Here is a 17,575-nt window from a genome sequence, read left to right as displayed (position 1 = left end):
CATTGAGTTGTTTTAATAATTGAGAAAAAAATATGGTTTTGTTTTTTTTCCATTCATTTATAACTGTATGGGCCTTGGATTTAAAAGGCCTGTGTTGCTCAGGCAGGCCTTTGATAAGTTTTATGCACACTTATTTTTAAAGTTTCATGCACATTTATTTCTATTATTTATATTTAGGTAACTCTTAAGAAATAGAATTCTGTGCTTAACCTGGCATTTTTTGAGATTAAGAATTCCAATTTTGACCAATATTATTATTATCCATATGTTTTGTTGAGTTATAAGAATAAAAATAGAAAACATGGATGGCAAAGCCTTGTTTCACAGATAACATGAAAATGTGGGTTTGTGCTTTCAAAAATCAAGACTACATAATGTTTATATAATACTTGTAATAGCAAATGTCTGCAACTATATAAAATACAGTGAAATTAAACTTTTTACTGCCAATGAAGGATAAACCGTGAATAATAAGTAGAGCTCAAACTCTTTCTGCTTGTGGGTCTCATGGTGCTTACCTACAAGTGTGGATAAAAATTCCCATCCCAGATTTAGAGAAAAGAAAGGATATGACCTGGATGTTTGGGTAACTGGGGCTAGTCTGTGTTTCAGAGGACAAACGGAGGCATTTTTAAGACAATTACAAATTCTAACTGGAATTTCATCCCTCACAGGATGGCCAGCACTCCTGGGAATCAGAAAACCACACACTCAGAAAATTCCCAAGGGAAGAAGTCCCACCATGCAGAAGAAGCCACTTTTTACATGAACTGCAGAGCAGCTTATCTGACTGTCTTAAAAAGCAGCTTGGAAAATATTAAATCAAAAGACCAGCTCAGTTTAGGTAATGATTGAATCTTTTTCCCCTCTAACTCTTACATGGGATGATTGCAGTGGGGCTATCCCTGTGCATAAACTCAGCACCTGGTTTAAGGAATTGAGAGTAGTTTTGGGTGCCTGCTGGAAGTGGGAACGCCAGACAGAGGCATTTTATTGTAGATTTTTAATTATAGATTTTATTTCTAAATCACCAGGAGGAAAGGTTTCAGTTCAGTTTAGAGTGGGCCTCTGTCCTGGCACAGAAAACCACCACAACTCCTGTTCCATAATAATTCCTACTCCTTATCTCAACTCCTCCTGAATTACTGAATTACTTTCATAGACTGGAGTCTAAAATTCTCATTTTTTTGTCCAGACTGTATTTGTGTGTAAGTGGTGGTGGTGCCAGCAGTACAACAGAAAAAACAAATCTCTGACTGCTTCAGCTGCACTAAATAAGGCTGTTGGTAGAAAATGAAAGCTCTGGGGCTTTGGTTTGAAAACTTCAGGAATTTCAAAGGGAAGTGAGAAAAATTTACCTGAAAAATGGAAGTTGGTTTCTTAATAATAAATTCTTATTAATGTATCTTAGTGACCAGGTAAGATAAGGAAAGAGTAAGATAAGACCGAGTAATAAATAACCTCAGTTTTGAAGGAGGTTTCCCTATGGCAGATAACATTCCTCCAGCGAATACAATTCCAACTTTGCAGTTTCTTGGAGTTGTAGGATTGTGTGCTCTGTTTGGGTGATGAATTTTTTTTTCTTAGAGCATTTTTGTTCTTTTTAAAAAGGTTTTTCATGGAAACCACCTCTGTAAAAGCTGAGTGCACCAACTGTAGCTTCTTTCCCTACATCAGAACATCAAATTCCACCCATTCCCAAGCATATTCCTACAGCTTGTGACTTGGTGCTCTGCAGGCTTTCCCAGCTGCAATAAAAGGGCCTTTATGGCATCCTAATGATAGTTTGGGATAATCTAGATTTTAACAGAGGGGTGGTGTGAACAAATGTCATCTCTCTAATAAATGCTTTGGCTCCCAGCTCTATCCATATGCCACTTGGCTACACAGCAAGTGCTTGGGCATTTTGCTTTCAAGGTCAGCTTAGAGAGGGCAGTTAATTGTTTAGACTCTCAATCCTTCCAGAGATATTTAAGAATTTATTTTAGAATTTGTAAGCATTGAGGGTTAAAGACTTATATTTCATCTTAAGTCAATTTTGGCATTTCTCAAACGAGTGGTGCCAGTGTTTAAGCACCTCTTGCTTCATAAAGTTTGGCTGATATTCCAAACTAAAGTGCTCAGTGAGAGATTTGCCCTGGGAAATTTTATTTGTAGGAGTTTTGCCGATCTCCAAATAGTAGCCTAATTTCCTGTCTGTTGTAATATTACTGGAGTGATTTAGCAGAATCAGACTGTAGAGAAATACAAATAAAAGGTGTAGTCTGATTGAACTTTCACAAACACAAATTGAGAGGCATGGAGGGAATGGCACGTGCTGGTGTCCCTGGAGATATAAAATTAAAGATTGTATTTGAAGGAAATCTGTCAAATATAATAATGTGCTGCACTGCCATTCCAGGGAACTCTCCCATCCATGGGGACAAACCCCCAGAGTCACTGCTCTTCCTTCCCTGTACCCTTGACACTGAAATCCCCAAACCATTGCTCCAGGTGTGGCTTGGATAAAGAGGTGAGCCCTGCTCTGTTCTGGCTCCTCCAGCAGAGATAGCAGGGCACAAATCTTTATTTAGTGCTTGGCACTGAGGCATGGATTAACAGCAGAGGTGCTTGGTTTGTTGGTTGGTTTGTTTGTTTGGTTTGCTGGTGACACAGGTCCCACTGAGCATTGTCACCGTGCCACCACCTCATTTCACAGATGCTCCTCAGGAGTTCCCAGCACAGCCTTGGGCACTGCTCAGCTGGCTCAGAATCAAATGGAGGATCTCCTGTGCTTCCCTTAAAGATTATTTGGGAAGATACAAAAGCATCCCTCTCATTTCAGATAGACTGTGCATCTGAATTTAATTTCCATTTAGCCTAATGCACTGAAAACTGTAAGGATGCTTTCAGTAAAGACCTTGAAGAGGCAAATGAATCCAGCAAATTCATTTTGGAGAATGCCAGGTGTAACACCCATGGCACTGGCTGCCTGGTGGTATCATTTTTCCTTTAAAATTAATGTATAATTTGAATTGATACATTCAAATGTACAGGCATGACAGAAAATATTGTCTCAGGTAAATTCTGCTCCAGATCTCAGTTCTTGGCAGAGGAAGTGCAAAGGTGATGTTGGTCTTAGTAGAAATAGGATCTAATAATGTGCAGACTTAAAAATAATATATTCTTGATATTGAGACACTGGATATAGGCTGAATTTTGCACTTGAGACTGTCTTTGAGTTCATAGACATATTGATATTTTGTTTAAGATCATAATTAAAACTGTCCTACAGACCCACTTTTCTCTTGGAGTGATTTGGCTTTAAAAAAGTCTGAACATGGAAAGTGACTCAAGGATGTTTGGAGAAAACTCCTTTTCTAACAGCTGGAATATATATTTAATATTGTGTTTTATTATTCAGTACTCCAGCAGGCTGGAAGAAATCCTTCTCAGAAGACCATTAACAAATACTGGACTTCACAAACATCTTCACTGAATTTTGATGATTTTTGTGCTATTTTAAAAAAAGAAAAGCCAGCTACAAAAAATGAACTGCTTGAAGCATTTGGTAAAATAGACACAGATAAGGCTGGATATATTTCACATGATGAACTTTGTAAAATTCTTACAACAGTAAGTATCACTAGAATACTAATTATCCATCCTTAATTAGTAGAGATTTTGAAAATTAGATGGTACTGGGAGCTGGGATTCCCCATTTTATAGAAGATTTTCATGATGAGTTTCCAGATGACACCACAGAATTCCATAAACTGATACAGTTGATCTCTGATATTTAGTAGCACTGAAAAGACAAAGCTTTTAATGATTTTGACCTCTGTTTTCATGATTCAAATCAAAATCTGTTGAAATCTATTGCAAGATAAGATTCTCTGAAAGAATATAAAAAGGCTTTTCCTTTGTTTCTGGAATTTGTGCTGTAGGTGCACAGGATTGTTGCTTAGGAACCCAAACTGAGCTGGTTTTTCCTTGCAGAGAGGTGATAAAATGACCTGGGAGGAAGTGACCAGCATTACTAAACAAGCAGATTTTAACTGCAATGGCAAACTTGACTACAACAAGGTATGGCCAAAAGGGATATTTGTTCCTGTGTAATTGACAATATGAGCATTAGTGATGCCCTTACCTCAGGATTCTAAATTTTGGACTGAGTAAACAACCCAGGAAGATTTGTACATAAATATGGTTTTATAGGAGGAAAGCTGGTAAGAATCCTGTGTTAAAAATCAGTCTTCCAATATCTAGAAGGGAAGAGTTGAAAGTCACACTTAATTTTTGTTCAATATTTGGACCTCCTTGTTGAATCATGACTGCATTTTACTGTGTTACCTGAGTGGTTGTCCTGATTAATGAAAATTAAAATTATGTTGGGCTTGAAGAGAAAATGCATTCCATCTGCTGAGCTGTGCTTTCCTTGCTAATGCTACGTGTTACTCCTTAAAACCTTTTGAGAAATGTAGCTTGGTAAGTGAAATACTCTTTTATTCTCTCCAGTTCTGTGAGCTGTACCTGAGCACCAGGGAGCAGTGCTGCAAAGCTGCAAGGGACAGGCTGGAAATTGACCCTCGGCTGAGGCAGCAGCACTTTGGGAATCAAACTGAAAATGTCCCTGAAGGGATCACCCTGCCAGTGTCAAAACCATCCCCCAGGGTCTCCAGGAAACCTGATCACAAACTGGCTAAAGGTATTTAAATTTCTGATATTTTATGTTTTCTTTCTGTTGGAGATGAAGCTCTGGCTCAGTGGGCAGTTGAGTTTTTGTTTAGTTTTTCTCAGATTGCTGAAGATTTTATTGATGAATATAATTTCTACTGTGGCAATCACATCAATGTGTCAGTAAAATGTGTTCAAATGGCTGCATCTGTGAAACTCACAAATTCCTACGGTGGATTCTGTTGATTTTTTAATGTGACACAGTCCAGAGGGAAGAGAGAAAATGAATGCTCAGGTGTTGCAATATAGGCAAACTATTTATTTCCCTCCTAGATCAGAGATGAAACACTAAACATTTTTCAGTAAGCTGTGTGTTTGTTTCAATTATTGAGGCTGCTTTTCAAGCACAATTAATAAGTTGTGGACAGTTTAATGTCCTTGAAATACTTCAGAACCTTCCCAAACTGGAGAAGCTCCACAGGGAATGGGCTGCAGAGGCACCAAGTATGAAATTTTGGGATGTAGTTTGTGCTGCTTCAAATCAAAGAGGTGCAGAAATGGCACAACAGTGATGAAGGGAAGTTCTCTGATGGGGTTCTTGTCATCCACTTTTCTTTATGCTTCTAAATGCAAGGTTTATGGTAAATAACACCAGGAGAGGGTTGAAATAATGTAACTGTAATTAAATATCTCTGTTTATAGGTGACAGCAGAGCTCCTTCAAGACCTTCATCAGCTCAAAGCAGCAAAGCTTCCAGCTCCACCACTGTCACTGTGGGTGCCAGCAGCAGCAGGAACACAAAGCTAATTATTGAGCCTGACACAATGAAGGTATCACACTGAAATGATGGTGTTTTCCTCTAGGCACCTGTGTTATTGCATTTTAAAGAAGCTAAAAATCAGAGAAAAATGGTGTCTTATGTTTTATTAACAGTTTGTCAAGGGCAGCTATAAACTACTGAGAGCTTTCTTGATACGTATTATTATTAACATTTTTATATACTGTTGGTTTTGCTGACAACAAGTTATTGGAAATAATTTTTCAGGTGTGAAGGTTTAATAGAACAAAATGTGTTTTTATAAATGAAACCGCTGTTGGAGAAAACAGTTAATGACTTCTTGAGAAATTTAAAATTGAATAATTTATTAGGTTGGTGGGAACTTTAAATGCTTAAGTAGTCTGAAAGATTGTGTATCATAAACCTTTGCATGAAAGGTAATTGGAAATAAATAACAAATCTGTGAGCATATTTGGTTTCTTGGGCATTGCTTGGTAAATAGATGCTATAACCTGAAAATATTGATTTTTAGTTAGACTAATATGTTCTATCAGTATTTTCTTTTAAATAAATCACTCATTCAATACAAATTCCTGGGGGAGAGAGACAACAAAGTCACTTTGCTAAGTCAATATTTGTAGAGTGTTAATATTGATCTTTTTCCCTTTGTTTTCCCTTTCTTGACTGAACCTTTACTAGTTTTCTTTCAACACAAAATAATAGCTCTAGAAATAGAAAACATTAACTGGGAACTGCTGGGATCCATTAAAAATGAGCACCTGGAGACTCCTGTATAAAAGGGAAAAAATGGTTCTGACCACACACTGTAACTGCTGCTGGAAAACTGAACTGATTGTCCTCAGGAGCTGCATTTTTGTTTCAAATAACAACTCTGGATTTGTTATTGAACTCTGAAGCCCTGTAGATCTTCCCCATTGCTGTACAGTGACATTTGCTCTATATTAAAATTTCCAAACATCATCTCCCAGGGGTTCTGTGCAGTCTGTTTAGGTAGCAGGACCTCCATGCAATTTAACCTGCAATCTCACCTTGTTCAAACATGATGTGGGGTGTATAAAACCAGCACACACTTCCCCAAGATTGGATTCTTTTTTCTTTCTACAAGCCAGTAAAAACTGACCAAAAAAAAGATATTGATTAGTATTGCTTGGCATCATCCAAAAACTGAAATCAGTTAAGAAACATGGAAAGGTTTATTTCCTATAATTAAACATTTCAAATTATTAAAAAATAATTATAGATTAATCATATTAATATATAATATTATATATAGTCAATATATTATAAATTACATATTTCCTATCAATAAACTATTAATTTTTGAAAACTTCATTTTGCACAATGCAAGCTCTGCCAGAATCAATGAATAAATACCCAGGCTTTTATTTTTGGTGTGAATCAGAATCCACCACCCAAAAATTCTTTTTATTCATCTTATGTCTGAGAATTTTATTTTATGCTTTTGCTGTTCACCTGCCTTTTTGTATAGGGAAGAAAATATTGCCCTCAGGAGCAACAACTTTACATTTCTGACAGAGGAAAACAGTGAAAGTCAGAACTTGAAGTGTCTAAAACTAAAAACCCTAAGAAAATTCCTCTCAATCAGTGCTTTTTATTAGGAATTGTGCATCAATGTGTGGATATTTTCAATATTAATTTAAATGTCAGTAGCAGTGACCAGCAGCAGGTAGTGCCTAACACTTCTTTCCAATTAATATTTCTAACACAAACATTTCTCACTTCAGCTATTATTCAACAACTTCTGTTCTGCTTTGAAGTGACAGAGGAAAATCCAATCAGAAAATCCTCTTTTGGTTTCCCAGTTTTACCTGTTGGAATTTGATCATTTAGGACTTCTGGCACCACCCTGTGCTCTCTGCCAGAATAACAGGATTTGATTTCCCAAAAGGAAAGTATAAGGATAAGGGTTTTGTCCAACAGTTTTGGCAGGTATCAAGCTTGGAGCAAACAACCAGTGATTTCAGATGTGTCAAGTTTGAAGACAAAAAAATCCATTTTTAAGATTTCCTTCTAGATGAAGTCAGGAGTTATGAAGTGTTGGAATAACCAGTTTAGGAATAGCAGTGGGAATGGTCCAAGAGGCTGAACTCCATGTTGGAATTCTGTCACTGATTTATGTTAATCCCAGCTCCCATTATCCACTTTTTGACTGACACAGCTCCAGCTGTTGCTGCATATTCAACCCTCACCACTAAATCCCAGGAATATTTTGTCTCTGACCACTCTTTTCCTAATTATTTTTTATGATCGGTCCCCTTTTTCCTTGTCCTGTCACTACAAATTTGGTTTTATGGATAAAGATGAGTATAAAATTATTGGATGGATTTGTTAATTAGGTTTATTCTGCTCCATTGAAGTTGGCCAGGGCCTGAGCTCTGACTCCATAGTCCAGAAATAGCTGCACTTAAGGATTATCCCTAAAAACTTCTCCAGCAGGTTGTGCCCACAATGAAGAGATTATGGGAAATTATAGGAGGGGAGGGAGTTGGGCAGCAGTGCCTGCCATGGATTGGCCATCCCACTTTATTTTTAATTAATCTTTGTCTTTTCCACAGCCAATTTACTCTGGAAGTCTTCTAGAACTTCTTGAGCAAATCCTTAATTTTTAAAAAAATTCCAAACCTCCAAAGAACAGCAGAAAGGGAGTTGCAAAGTGTATAATTTTTCTATTTAAATTACTCCGTGCTGTCAGCTATTTGCAAATATAATTAGCAGAATCTTCGTGGCAAATCCAGTTTAATTTTCAGCTATAAAAGCACTGGGGTAATCTCTGTGCTTTTCAGGCATTTTCACAAGTGAAGCAATGTTACTTTGCAAAATTTGTCTACAAAAAGGACTATTTGGGATTTTTTTAAAATAAAATTATATTGATGCTGTATCTCATGGTGTGATGGTGTGCTTTATGCAGGGTTTACTCAATAATCAAATTAATTAAGATTTCTTAAGAAAAAGCACTTTTCTCTTCATCTAAAATGAAGAAAACCCTTAATATTTTCTTGTTTCCAGGAATGGCAATGTGCACAATCCAGAGGCTGCTTCTACCTAGAGGAAAATGGGGAAATCATCAGTCACAAGTACAGGCTGCACTTACCCCAGAGATCTGCACTTTGTGTCACCATCAAACCTTTCAGTATTCCCCAGGCACAAGGTGTGTGGGTTTAGATTGCATTTTCTTCTCCAAACCAGCACCTCTTTTTAATCTTTTTAAGCTTTACCACAGGGCTTCATCCAGTTGCTACATTGGAATTATTTTTTCCCCCAAGTAGAATATTCCCTCTTTAATCCCATAAAACAGGAGCCTTTAAACCCCAAAATTGTTTTAAAGTCACCTGGGCTGGCTTTTTTTAAACTAATTTGTGTGGTGTGTAACCATTCCTTGATATTGTTCACCCTTAATGTTAGAGCTATTTTGATCAATAATTCTTAATGATAAAATTAATAATTATCTGTAAGACAAGGCTTGGAACAATTTATCTGCTTGGCCTAGGAAGAAAATCCCAATAGCACAGAATAGAATTTTTTTCCCATTTTTCATCACCAGGGATCAATAAATGCCATGGGAATATCTATTTTGAGATGCAAAGAAAAACAATTTGGGGCCATTATTATTATTATTATCATTCAGCATTTTTGGGTTTTTTTTTTCTTTTTAGGAAGATCTTGTCACTGGTTGTCAGTGGATACAGCTTTGTTTATTCTGAAGGAAAATGAAACCCAGGAGAATTTACAGCTTGTGAGCTTTACTGAACTCCAGAACAAAGAGGTTAGAGATTTCTGGTGTATTCCTATTTTAATTTATTTTTTAGTGTGTGTGTGTGAATTCCATGGGTTTGGAAGGAATTCCAGCTGTACCCAGAATTGCTGAGTTTCTGGGTACATTTACAGCTACTCTGTAAAGATTCAGTTGTATTTCTGCACCTTCAAACACAACATTTCCAAGGCAAAATTTGTTTAAATTTCCTTGAATTTTCTTTCTCCTTGCCATTTGAACTTTATAGTACACAGAATATTCTTTTCCTGTGGCAGAAATAAGAGAGCAAGAGGGGGAACTTGTTTTCCCCCTCTTCCCTCATCTCTCTCCTGTCTGTTTTTTTAACTTTTATTCTAAGAGATTCACTATTTTTTATCTTTAAAGTGGCATCACACAGCCAATTTTTTTTTAAAGGAGACAACCCAGCATTCCCAGGCTTTTCAAGTATTGAATTTTCAAGTAATGAATTTTGTATGAATATTGCTGGCAACAAGGAGAGGTATAATTTGAGAAGTTCCTACAAACTTTTTTGTCTTCCTTTAAGAGCAGATGTTTGGCTGGAGGGGGGAGCTTGGAGCTGGGGTTTATTGGCTGCTCCCTTTCACAACTGGCTGCAGGCTGAGGAAGGGAAAAACCCAAATTACTGGAGAAGCCAAACTGGTGTGGAGGGATGAAGATGGAGAACTGGCTCTCACCAAAGAATTCCGGTGAGTTTTATTCCCAAACATGGCAATAAAAATCTCTTTTCCAGCTAAAATGTGGCTTTTTAAATCTGGATTTTCCTGAAGTACTCTTTGTACAGAATAATCTCAATTCTTGGCCACGTTATGAGAGAGTAAAAGGAAGTGGAAGCCTTTGGAAATAGTTTGGCCTTTTTCACCCCTCAGAGCTGCTTTGTTGGATATATTTGAAACAATTGATTTGGATGGGAATGGCCTCCTGAGTCTGGAGGAGTACAACTTCTTTGAGCTGAGGACAAGTGGGGAGAAGTGTGATCAGGAAGCCTGGGCTGTGTGCAAGGGTAAGTTCATTTCTGTGCTACAGCTAATTAAGGCTATCAATTAACTTCCAAGCTGGCTAGGACTGGGTATTCTGTACCTATTCCAAGAACATGTGGAGATATTTTTCTCTTCCTCCTTTCTTTTTCTTTTTTTCCAGTCTCCTGTCCTTTGCTTTGCTTCATTCTGCTGTGTGTGCCACTGATCTTCTGCTGAGAAAGTTCTTCCCCTTCCTAATTGTTTTGTAGCTGCCAAAACCTACAGGGTTTGTAATGCTGGATCATATGGGGAAGGAAACTGTCACAGGTATTTGTTTAATCCATCTCCTTTGTGCAGATTGGGCTGGTGCTGCTTTTTTTATCTCACAAAGTGTTGAGAGGGACATTTAATTAGTGTGGCTCTGATGCTACAAGTTGGCATCCAGAGTTTTTGTGGGTTGCCAGTGTCTCCTTTTATAATTCCATGTCATGTTTGACAAAATTCCTTTGGAGGCTGTGCCACATTGGCCAAAATATTTTAAATCTGACAAGCCCTATTAATGATCTCTTCCCAAAACACTCTGAGGTATCAGAATTTTTCCAAATTGATGGAAAACTCTTACAAAAATACATTTCTAGGGCTGAATTTCTCCTCTGTTTGATCCCTGGATGTGCTTTTCCACCCTTGATGGCTTTGTCAGGGTGATACAAGCAGGAGGGGTGGAAATGTGTGAATAAATAAGAGAGGAAGGAGGAGAAGCTGGGGAACGTTTCACCAGGCCATCAATCAGCGGAAGGGTTCACACGAATATCATCAATCTTGACACCAAAGTTCAAGCCATTTATTACAGCATCTGTACCCTTGGATAGATTTATTAAACTGGTAATCCCTTTTTAATAATATATAGTAAAGATTTAGCATTGTTATGAAGATGAGAAAACCATTTTTAAAAGTCCCTGACACGAGAACATTTCAATTATGTGTTTGCTGACGTTAGAGTGGTGGATCTATGGTATTCTCTCTAGAGAGGGGTGTTAGGATTACTAGAATTTTATTGCTTTTTAGGAACTAAGTAAATCATTTCTGTATCAAGAACCTGAAGCATTTCAAGGTGCTGGCTCCAGCTGCCTTTCATTTCCCATTCCTAAAATATCCCATTCTGCAAAGCTCAATCACAAACTTTCAGGGAAAAAAAATCAATATGAATTCTTTTTGTTTTGAAATCCCTCTTTTTTGGGGTTATCCAATGCTTGTAGGCATTATCTCAAATCCACAGGGGAGCTCTGCAAACAGCACATGCTTGCTCAAGGACATTCTTTCCCAAATAATCTTGGGGATCTGAGGCTCTAAGTTGGCTCCATCTTTTCAATCTTGTTAACAGGAGGGAGATTCTGTCTTTGGAAGGATGAAGGTGTTTGCAGACAGAAGAGATTTTTAAGTGCTGTTTTTATTCCTTTGAAACAGAAAATTTTGAGATGAAGAAGAATGAACTAACAAGACAAGGATTTCTGGATTTGAATCTCATGGAAGCCAACGACCAGGATGGGGATCCCTGGGACCTTTGGGTCACTTTGTTGTCCCTGGGCTACAACAGAGCCTTAGAAATGACAGAGGTAGGAGAGGCACAAAGGAGCAAAAACCCTGCACATTTCACTGCTGCAATCTTTGTGCTTGCCACAAACTGATTGCAGGAGGGAGGGACCCACTGCCGCCATCCAGGGCTGTCCTGATTCTGAGAATAACATTTGGATCTTTGAAAAAAGAAATTTTCTTTTGCTATAGAGAAAGACAGGATGTTATGGGGTTAAAGAGGAAGAAATTTTGAATTGTAGCTTTTGAGATGATCCATGCACTCTGTTGATGGGGAGTGATAGGAATATAAGGGTGGTAAACTGATCTGTCAGCAAATTTAGAAAAAACAGGACTTTTTCTCCTTTAAAAAGTCAATTTTGTGGCCCAAACCACAATAGAAGCAGATAAAGATAAATTTTTCCCACATGATTCAAAATTCCTAGCTTCCAGACATAACTATTTCTGTTATTGTTGCCTTTCAGAACAATGTCTGAAGAGGTTCAACACAAAATTTTAATGCTTCATTAAAATTTTAGGGTTTGGGTCGCACATTGTTTACTTTGCAGAACCAAGAATTACTTCTCTGATGTTTCTGTGCACTTACAGATTAAAAAAATAATTTATTTGTTTTTATATTCTGAAATACATATTACATATTTCTGATGTCAATAATTCTTTCTAAAGAAAGAGGATCTCTTTTGAGAAGAGAAAAAATTATGAAAAATTAAAGCATTCAATATACAGATAATGAAATCATTTAATTCCCAGGAAAAGCAGATTTTTAGGATCACAGTCTGATAATATTTTTTAATTTTGTTAAACAGGTCAACATAGTCAGTATATAAAATATAAGATCATCTAAAAATAGTCAGTATGAGAGGTATCAGTTTTCTCTCAGTGAAAATTTTGGGATGGTGCTGAGGGATTTAAGGATGAGCTCCTTTTCCTCTGACTTGTGGTGGCAGAGCCCGTGCAAGGCTGTTTTTCTGCATTTCAGCCACAAGAGAGAGCCCTCCTCCAAAAAAGAGCATTTTGGGATTATTCTTCTCCAGTTAGGAATTTCAGGAAGGTGTTTTGTGTCTTGTTCCAGCTGTGGATTCTGGCTCCAGCCTTTGCTTTCCAAAGGACAGCACAGCTCTCAAATGATTCTGTAATTAATCTGAAAATCTCCAGCTGTTAACTCATGTCTCTCACTTAACTCCTTAATTCCTTGATTTCAAATAATTTCAGATTGATGTTTTGGGAGCACTGAGACAGAACTTGAGAAATCCTGGTGGATTCCAACAGCCTTTGGAAGGGAATTGAGGGGCTGGGAGTGAGTCTAAGAAAATACAAACACCTGGTTGTTACACCAGGAGTAAAGTATAGCCAAGATACTCCCAGAGTGCTCAATGCAACATTGCAGAGGTGTTAAATCTCTGTGGGGTGGCACAAACAGCAGCAGTGTGATGGGTTTATTTCAGGCACTGGAATACATTCAGGTTTCATCTCAATTCCTGGACATTTTGCTGTCCAAGGAAGGGTTTGCTGTGTTGAACTAAGTTAGGTGTACTGGGAATGGCATGAAAAAGGCCACTTGTCCTGGGCTTTCATTTGGTGTAAAAGATTGCCACAGCTCACAGTTTATCATATTAAATATTCAGGGAAATATTTACACCTGGGTCATCCTAGCTCAAATATGAAAATACCTGGGAGCTGTGGGTGAAAATCTGAGGGGAAAAACTACAGCTGGAGTGATGCTGAAACTCATCTTCTTCACTGCAGGCCTGCCCCTTTGTCATTGACATCTGTGCAGAGAGGTGCAAACCCAGAATTAAAGCAATTTCCCTGGAGGCAGGGGGCTCCCAGCTCAGCAGGGCTCTCTGCAGGTCTGTGGTTAACAAAGGAGAGGCCAAAGGGCTGGATGGCTCTGAGAACATCTTCATCCACACCTACAGATCAGGCAGCAGGATCACCTCTGTGATTGAAAATAAGGTATGGCCTGGGACTTCCACATTGTACCTTGTGTTCATGTCTGCTATTGTTCTTCCTCCTTCCTTGGGTCGTATTTGAGAATTGCTGTTCCTGAAATCAGGTTTTGGTGTCTGTTTCATTAAAAAAACCCTGCCTGATGTGCTCCTTGTGGCTTCAGAAGAGCCTGGGTCAGTGCTTCTGGAAGGGGCAGATTGTTATAATGAGGCAAGCACTTCTAACTACCACATAGAAACTGAGTCTTTTTTGTGTTCACATCCCAATTTTTCAATATTTTGGCACAATATCATCCTCACATGAGGAAACAAACACTAACAGCAGGAAATGCAATTGGAGCAAGAGCAAACATCACAGCATTTACACTGCTGAATATTTTCAGTGTCCATAAGAAAGTCAAAGAGCAGTGACGGTTAGGAGTGTGTTATGGATGAGTTCTCACCTGATTATTCTTCCAGGTTTGCTTTATTAGTAATTCAAGCTGAAAGCTGTAAATCCAAATAGAAGTGGTTGATGAGATTTTAAACCTTTTTCCATAGATCACAGTGAATGTTCTCAGTTTCCTTTATACCAGGAACTGTAAGTAAATAAACACAGCACAGTAAGATGTTATACTTCAGATGCTTTAAATCTTAAAGGATCACAGCAAGAAGTGTATTTTTAAATGTCCAGACGTTTAAAGGGGGTGGCTTTGGGGGACTAATATTAGGACTGGATGCTGAGGCTCCTGGAACTCTGGATTTGGCTTTGCACTTCGCCCTTTAGGGTGGATATTCCAGAGTTATTTTTGTGTTTGGGGATATGTCAGAGAAGGAGATCAGGGCTGCACTGAGACAACTTGATGCTCTCAGATCTCTGCCCACTCTGTGTTTACCACTTGGGTTTGGTTTGTGGATCTCACCAATCTGGGTGGGAATGCTGGGGAAGCTCCACGGGGGGATCTGGACAGGCTGGGGAAGATAAAACAAGGGCCAGGTTGTAACTTCACAAGTCTTTTTGTTGCTTCAATGAATCTTAAATTACTTTTGACCATGACTGTGGTGCGAAGGTACATTTGAAACTGTTACTCCTCAAAGAGTGTCTGTTACTCTTCAAAGAGTGTTTATTTACTGTTTATTTTGTCTATTACTCTTCAGAGTATCCATTAAGCATTTCTATCCCTAAAACAGCAAGGTCACAGAAGTCCAAGGAGTCTGCAGTTGTTACCCAAAGAACAGACACTTAACAGGGAAAGTCTAATGGTTCCTTCATGTTTTTTCACCTGCAGTCTGAAAATAAAGTGATAATTCATGTCAACAATGAGCAGAGTAAGAACTGCCTGAACAATAGGGGACTGACAGTTTTTGCTGTGGAAGTGGCTCCAAAATCCATGATGGTAAGGCTTTTTATTGCTTAGCCAACTTTAGAGAAAATCAGGTGACATCTTTATATTTTCTTTTTGTAGGCTTTTATCGTGGTAATGAGCATGTTGACAGTGGCATCTTCTGACCAGAACAGATCAGATGCACTTTTTGATATTTCAAAGCTGATCATATATTTAATGTATCCCTGTTTTCCTGTGCCCTTTCCTATAAAAATCAATAATCCATTTTTTCATACATGGACCTGTTTCACTTGTCCATTCCATACATGCACCATTCATTAATATTTTTAATACTCTTTTTCTAAGGCTATATTTTATTTCTTTTCATGTAGCAATTTTTAATCCCACATATTGTGAGAACAGACCAAGCATGCACTAATCAGAAAGAGAAATAAATGTATTGCAGTCGTTGTGCAGACTGATTTGCTGATGGTTAACTTTTGTTAAACTTGATTTAGGGATCATGTTAACCCTGAGACAATTTGATATTTCTGAGCCCTGCTGCAGAGCTGGGCAAGCTTTAGTGTGATTCCAAATCACACTATTCCAAATCACCCCAATTCCAAATGAGGGTACTGAGAGATGGAATGTAATGGAAAATGCATGACAAATGCAGATGATGTTTTTCTTCATTTATTCATGAATAACCCCCTGGTTTTCTTTTCCTGAAAGTATACTTTCTTTCTTTAAAAGCAGAGGCATCCAAGCTATTCTATATTTCCCAGCTTTGCAGGGTGCATTCATTCAAGCCTGTAGTAAACAGAGCAGTGCCATGACACAGGCAAGGCTGGGGCCTATTTAAATTGCTGCTGACACTTTGGATATCCACTGCCTCATCCTGTAAGGTGGTTTTTAATTTGAATTTAGGCTTCATTCAGTATAAACTTTAGGCTCAGTCCTTATGGATATTTTGCTGTGAAGTTCAAGAGTAATTTTTGAATATCTGTCAGTGTATATGATGAATATTCATCATTTAGTGACACAAGTACTGAACATTTTGCTTCTACAGCACATTGGGTAACAGTTTTCCAGTAAATAGAATTCTCTTTCACCTCTGCTTTCTCTTGTGCCAGGTCTCTCAGCATGTGATGGCCCTGAATGAGCAGGAAGAGTGGATTTACAGCTGTGTGCACTCCCTTGTGTGTTAAACCTCCCAGTGCCACACTCAACCAGGATTAGCTTTGGGCAGCTCTTAGACAATTTATAGTCTTGTCCTTCTCAAAAAGCTGGCACACATTTATATTTCTTGATGATTTTGGCATGAAAACACTGAGGCACAATAAAAATTAGTGCTGTTCAGTAATCCAGCTGCCAGTTGTAAAATAACTGTGCTTTATAAAGGATTGTTTCCCTAGATATGCTCTTATTTTCCATACCATGGATTGTAATTCCATCACAGGCTGGAAGTGCTTCACTAAGGGGAAAAAACCTTTGTTGAATGGTTTCCTAACTAAACATTCCTGTGGTTTTGATGTGAGAAGTGTAAAGGGATGAGGCTCATTGTATTTTGTCACTTGATAAAGGATTTGTTTCTTTCCCTTTTTTTTTTGGTCATTTGCTGATAATCCTTATCTTACCCTTGTTCTGTAATTTCTGCCTGGTTTTATACTCTTTTATATAAAATAAAGTCTGCCTTTCCATATGCAATAAGGAAATAACATCATTTGAGAAAAATGAAGGTTTGTCTTGGGCTCTTGACTGTTAACAGCAATTAATTATTCCCAGGGCAGCTGAAATCAGAAGACTGAAGTGCACCAAGTTTGGGCTGCAACAGCAGTGAAAGCCATCTTTGAGGTACTAAAAACATTCAGCTTATTATATTTTTCTAGTTCCTCTAAATATCTTTAATGTGAAAAAAGATGCCCCTGGCCTCTGGATGCTTAAAAAGTGTTTGAGTTTAAAATAGCCATTAAATGTGTGTGACCTCATGTGTGAGGGCAGCAAGTAGTGTTGCAAAGTTATTTTTATCTGCCCCAAGTCCTGCTCTCTGCTGTTCCTCTGCTGTAATCTTACACTGGGCAAGTAAATGTCAGTGACAAAATGAGAGCTGGGCTCTGATGTACACACTCAGCCAGGATTCCTGGTGAGCTCTGAGTTTTCCATGGTTTTTCCTTAGCCAAGTACCACAGGTATCATTTCCATTTTCAGAACTGTCTAGAAGAAGTTGAGGCCCCAAAAATACTTGGTGATTTTTAGCTCTGACTGAGCTCTGCAAATGCAGCCTCAGGCAAAATGTGGGTAAAGCAGAAATTCCCTTGTCTAGAAAGGAGTTGGGAAGTGATGAGATACTGTGTGGAACAGACACCACAAAGTGAGCAGTCCATTATTTACATTTCTTTTGTTTGTAAAATCAGCCTTTTTAGATGTGGCAGGAATTCATATGCAACTCTCTCTGCATTTTAGGAAAGGAATGGTTAAAGCTGAAAGAAGGGCTTAGCTGAGAAATCACTGCACGTGGAAAGAGTTGG

The 17,575-nt window shown here is 38.1% G+C and overlaps 1 protein-coding gene across 3 annotated transcripts in view; it reads left to right on the top strand.

Annotated features, from left to right (window-relative positions):
• The window catches only part of EFCAB7 (EF-hand calcium binding domain 7), a 19,520-nt gene extending 1,945 nt beyond the window's left edge, over nucleotides 1–17,575 (top strand). Inside the window, exons 2-15 of one of the 3 annotated variants that reach the window (XR_004060914.1) lie at nucleotides 675–844; nucleotides 3,404–3,615; nucleotides 3,979–4,065; nucleotides 4,498–4,687; nucleotides 5,359–5,486; nucleotides 8,483–8,624; nucleotides 9,130–9,239; nucleotides 9,777–9,934; nucleotides 10,115–10,248; nucleotides 11,669–11,817; nucleotides 13,541–13,750; nucleotides 15,012–15,119; nucleotides 16,833–16,901; nucleotides 17,511–17,575. Coding sequence is in view for 2 of the 3 variants with exons in the window: in XM_030953447.1 (XP_030809307.1) it covers nucleotides 676–844; nucleotides 3,404–3,615; nucleotides 3,979–4,065; nucleotides 4,498–4,687; nucleotides 5,359–5,486; nucleotides 8,483–8,624; nucleotides 9,130–9,239; nucleotides 9,777–9,934; nucleotides 10,115–10,248; nucleotides 11,669–11,817; nucleotides 13,541–13,750; nucleotides 15,012–15,119; nucleotides 16,181–16,255 (1,872 nt within the window). In the remaining variant the exon portion in view is untranslated. Of the gene's footprint in view, nucleotides 1–674; nucleotides 845–3,403; nucleotides 3,616–3,978; nucleotides 4,066–4,497; nucleotides 4,688–5,358; nucleotides 5,487–8,482; nucleotides 8,625–9,129; nucleotides 9,240–9,776; nucleotides 9,935–10,114; nucleotides 10,249–11,668; nucleotides 11,818–13,540; nucleotides 13,751–15,011; nucleotides 15,120–16,180; nucleotides 16,415–16,832; nucleotides 17,010–17,510 lie in introns of those variants that run through there. The other 2 variants (XM_030953448.1, XM_030953447.1) reach the window with 2 other exon arrangements.

Source organism: Camarhynchus parvulus, chromosome 8 (genome assembly GCF_901933205.1).
Source record: "Camarhynchus parvulus chromosome 8, STF_HiC, whole genome shotgun sequence".
NCBI classification, from domain to species: domain Eukaryota; kingdom Metazoa; phylum Chordata; class Aves; order Passeriformes; family Thraupidae; genus Camarhynchus; species Camarhynchus parvulus.
This window is presented reverse-complemented; position numbering and strand designations above follow the sequence as displayed.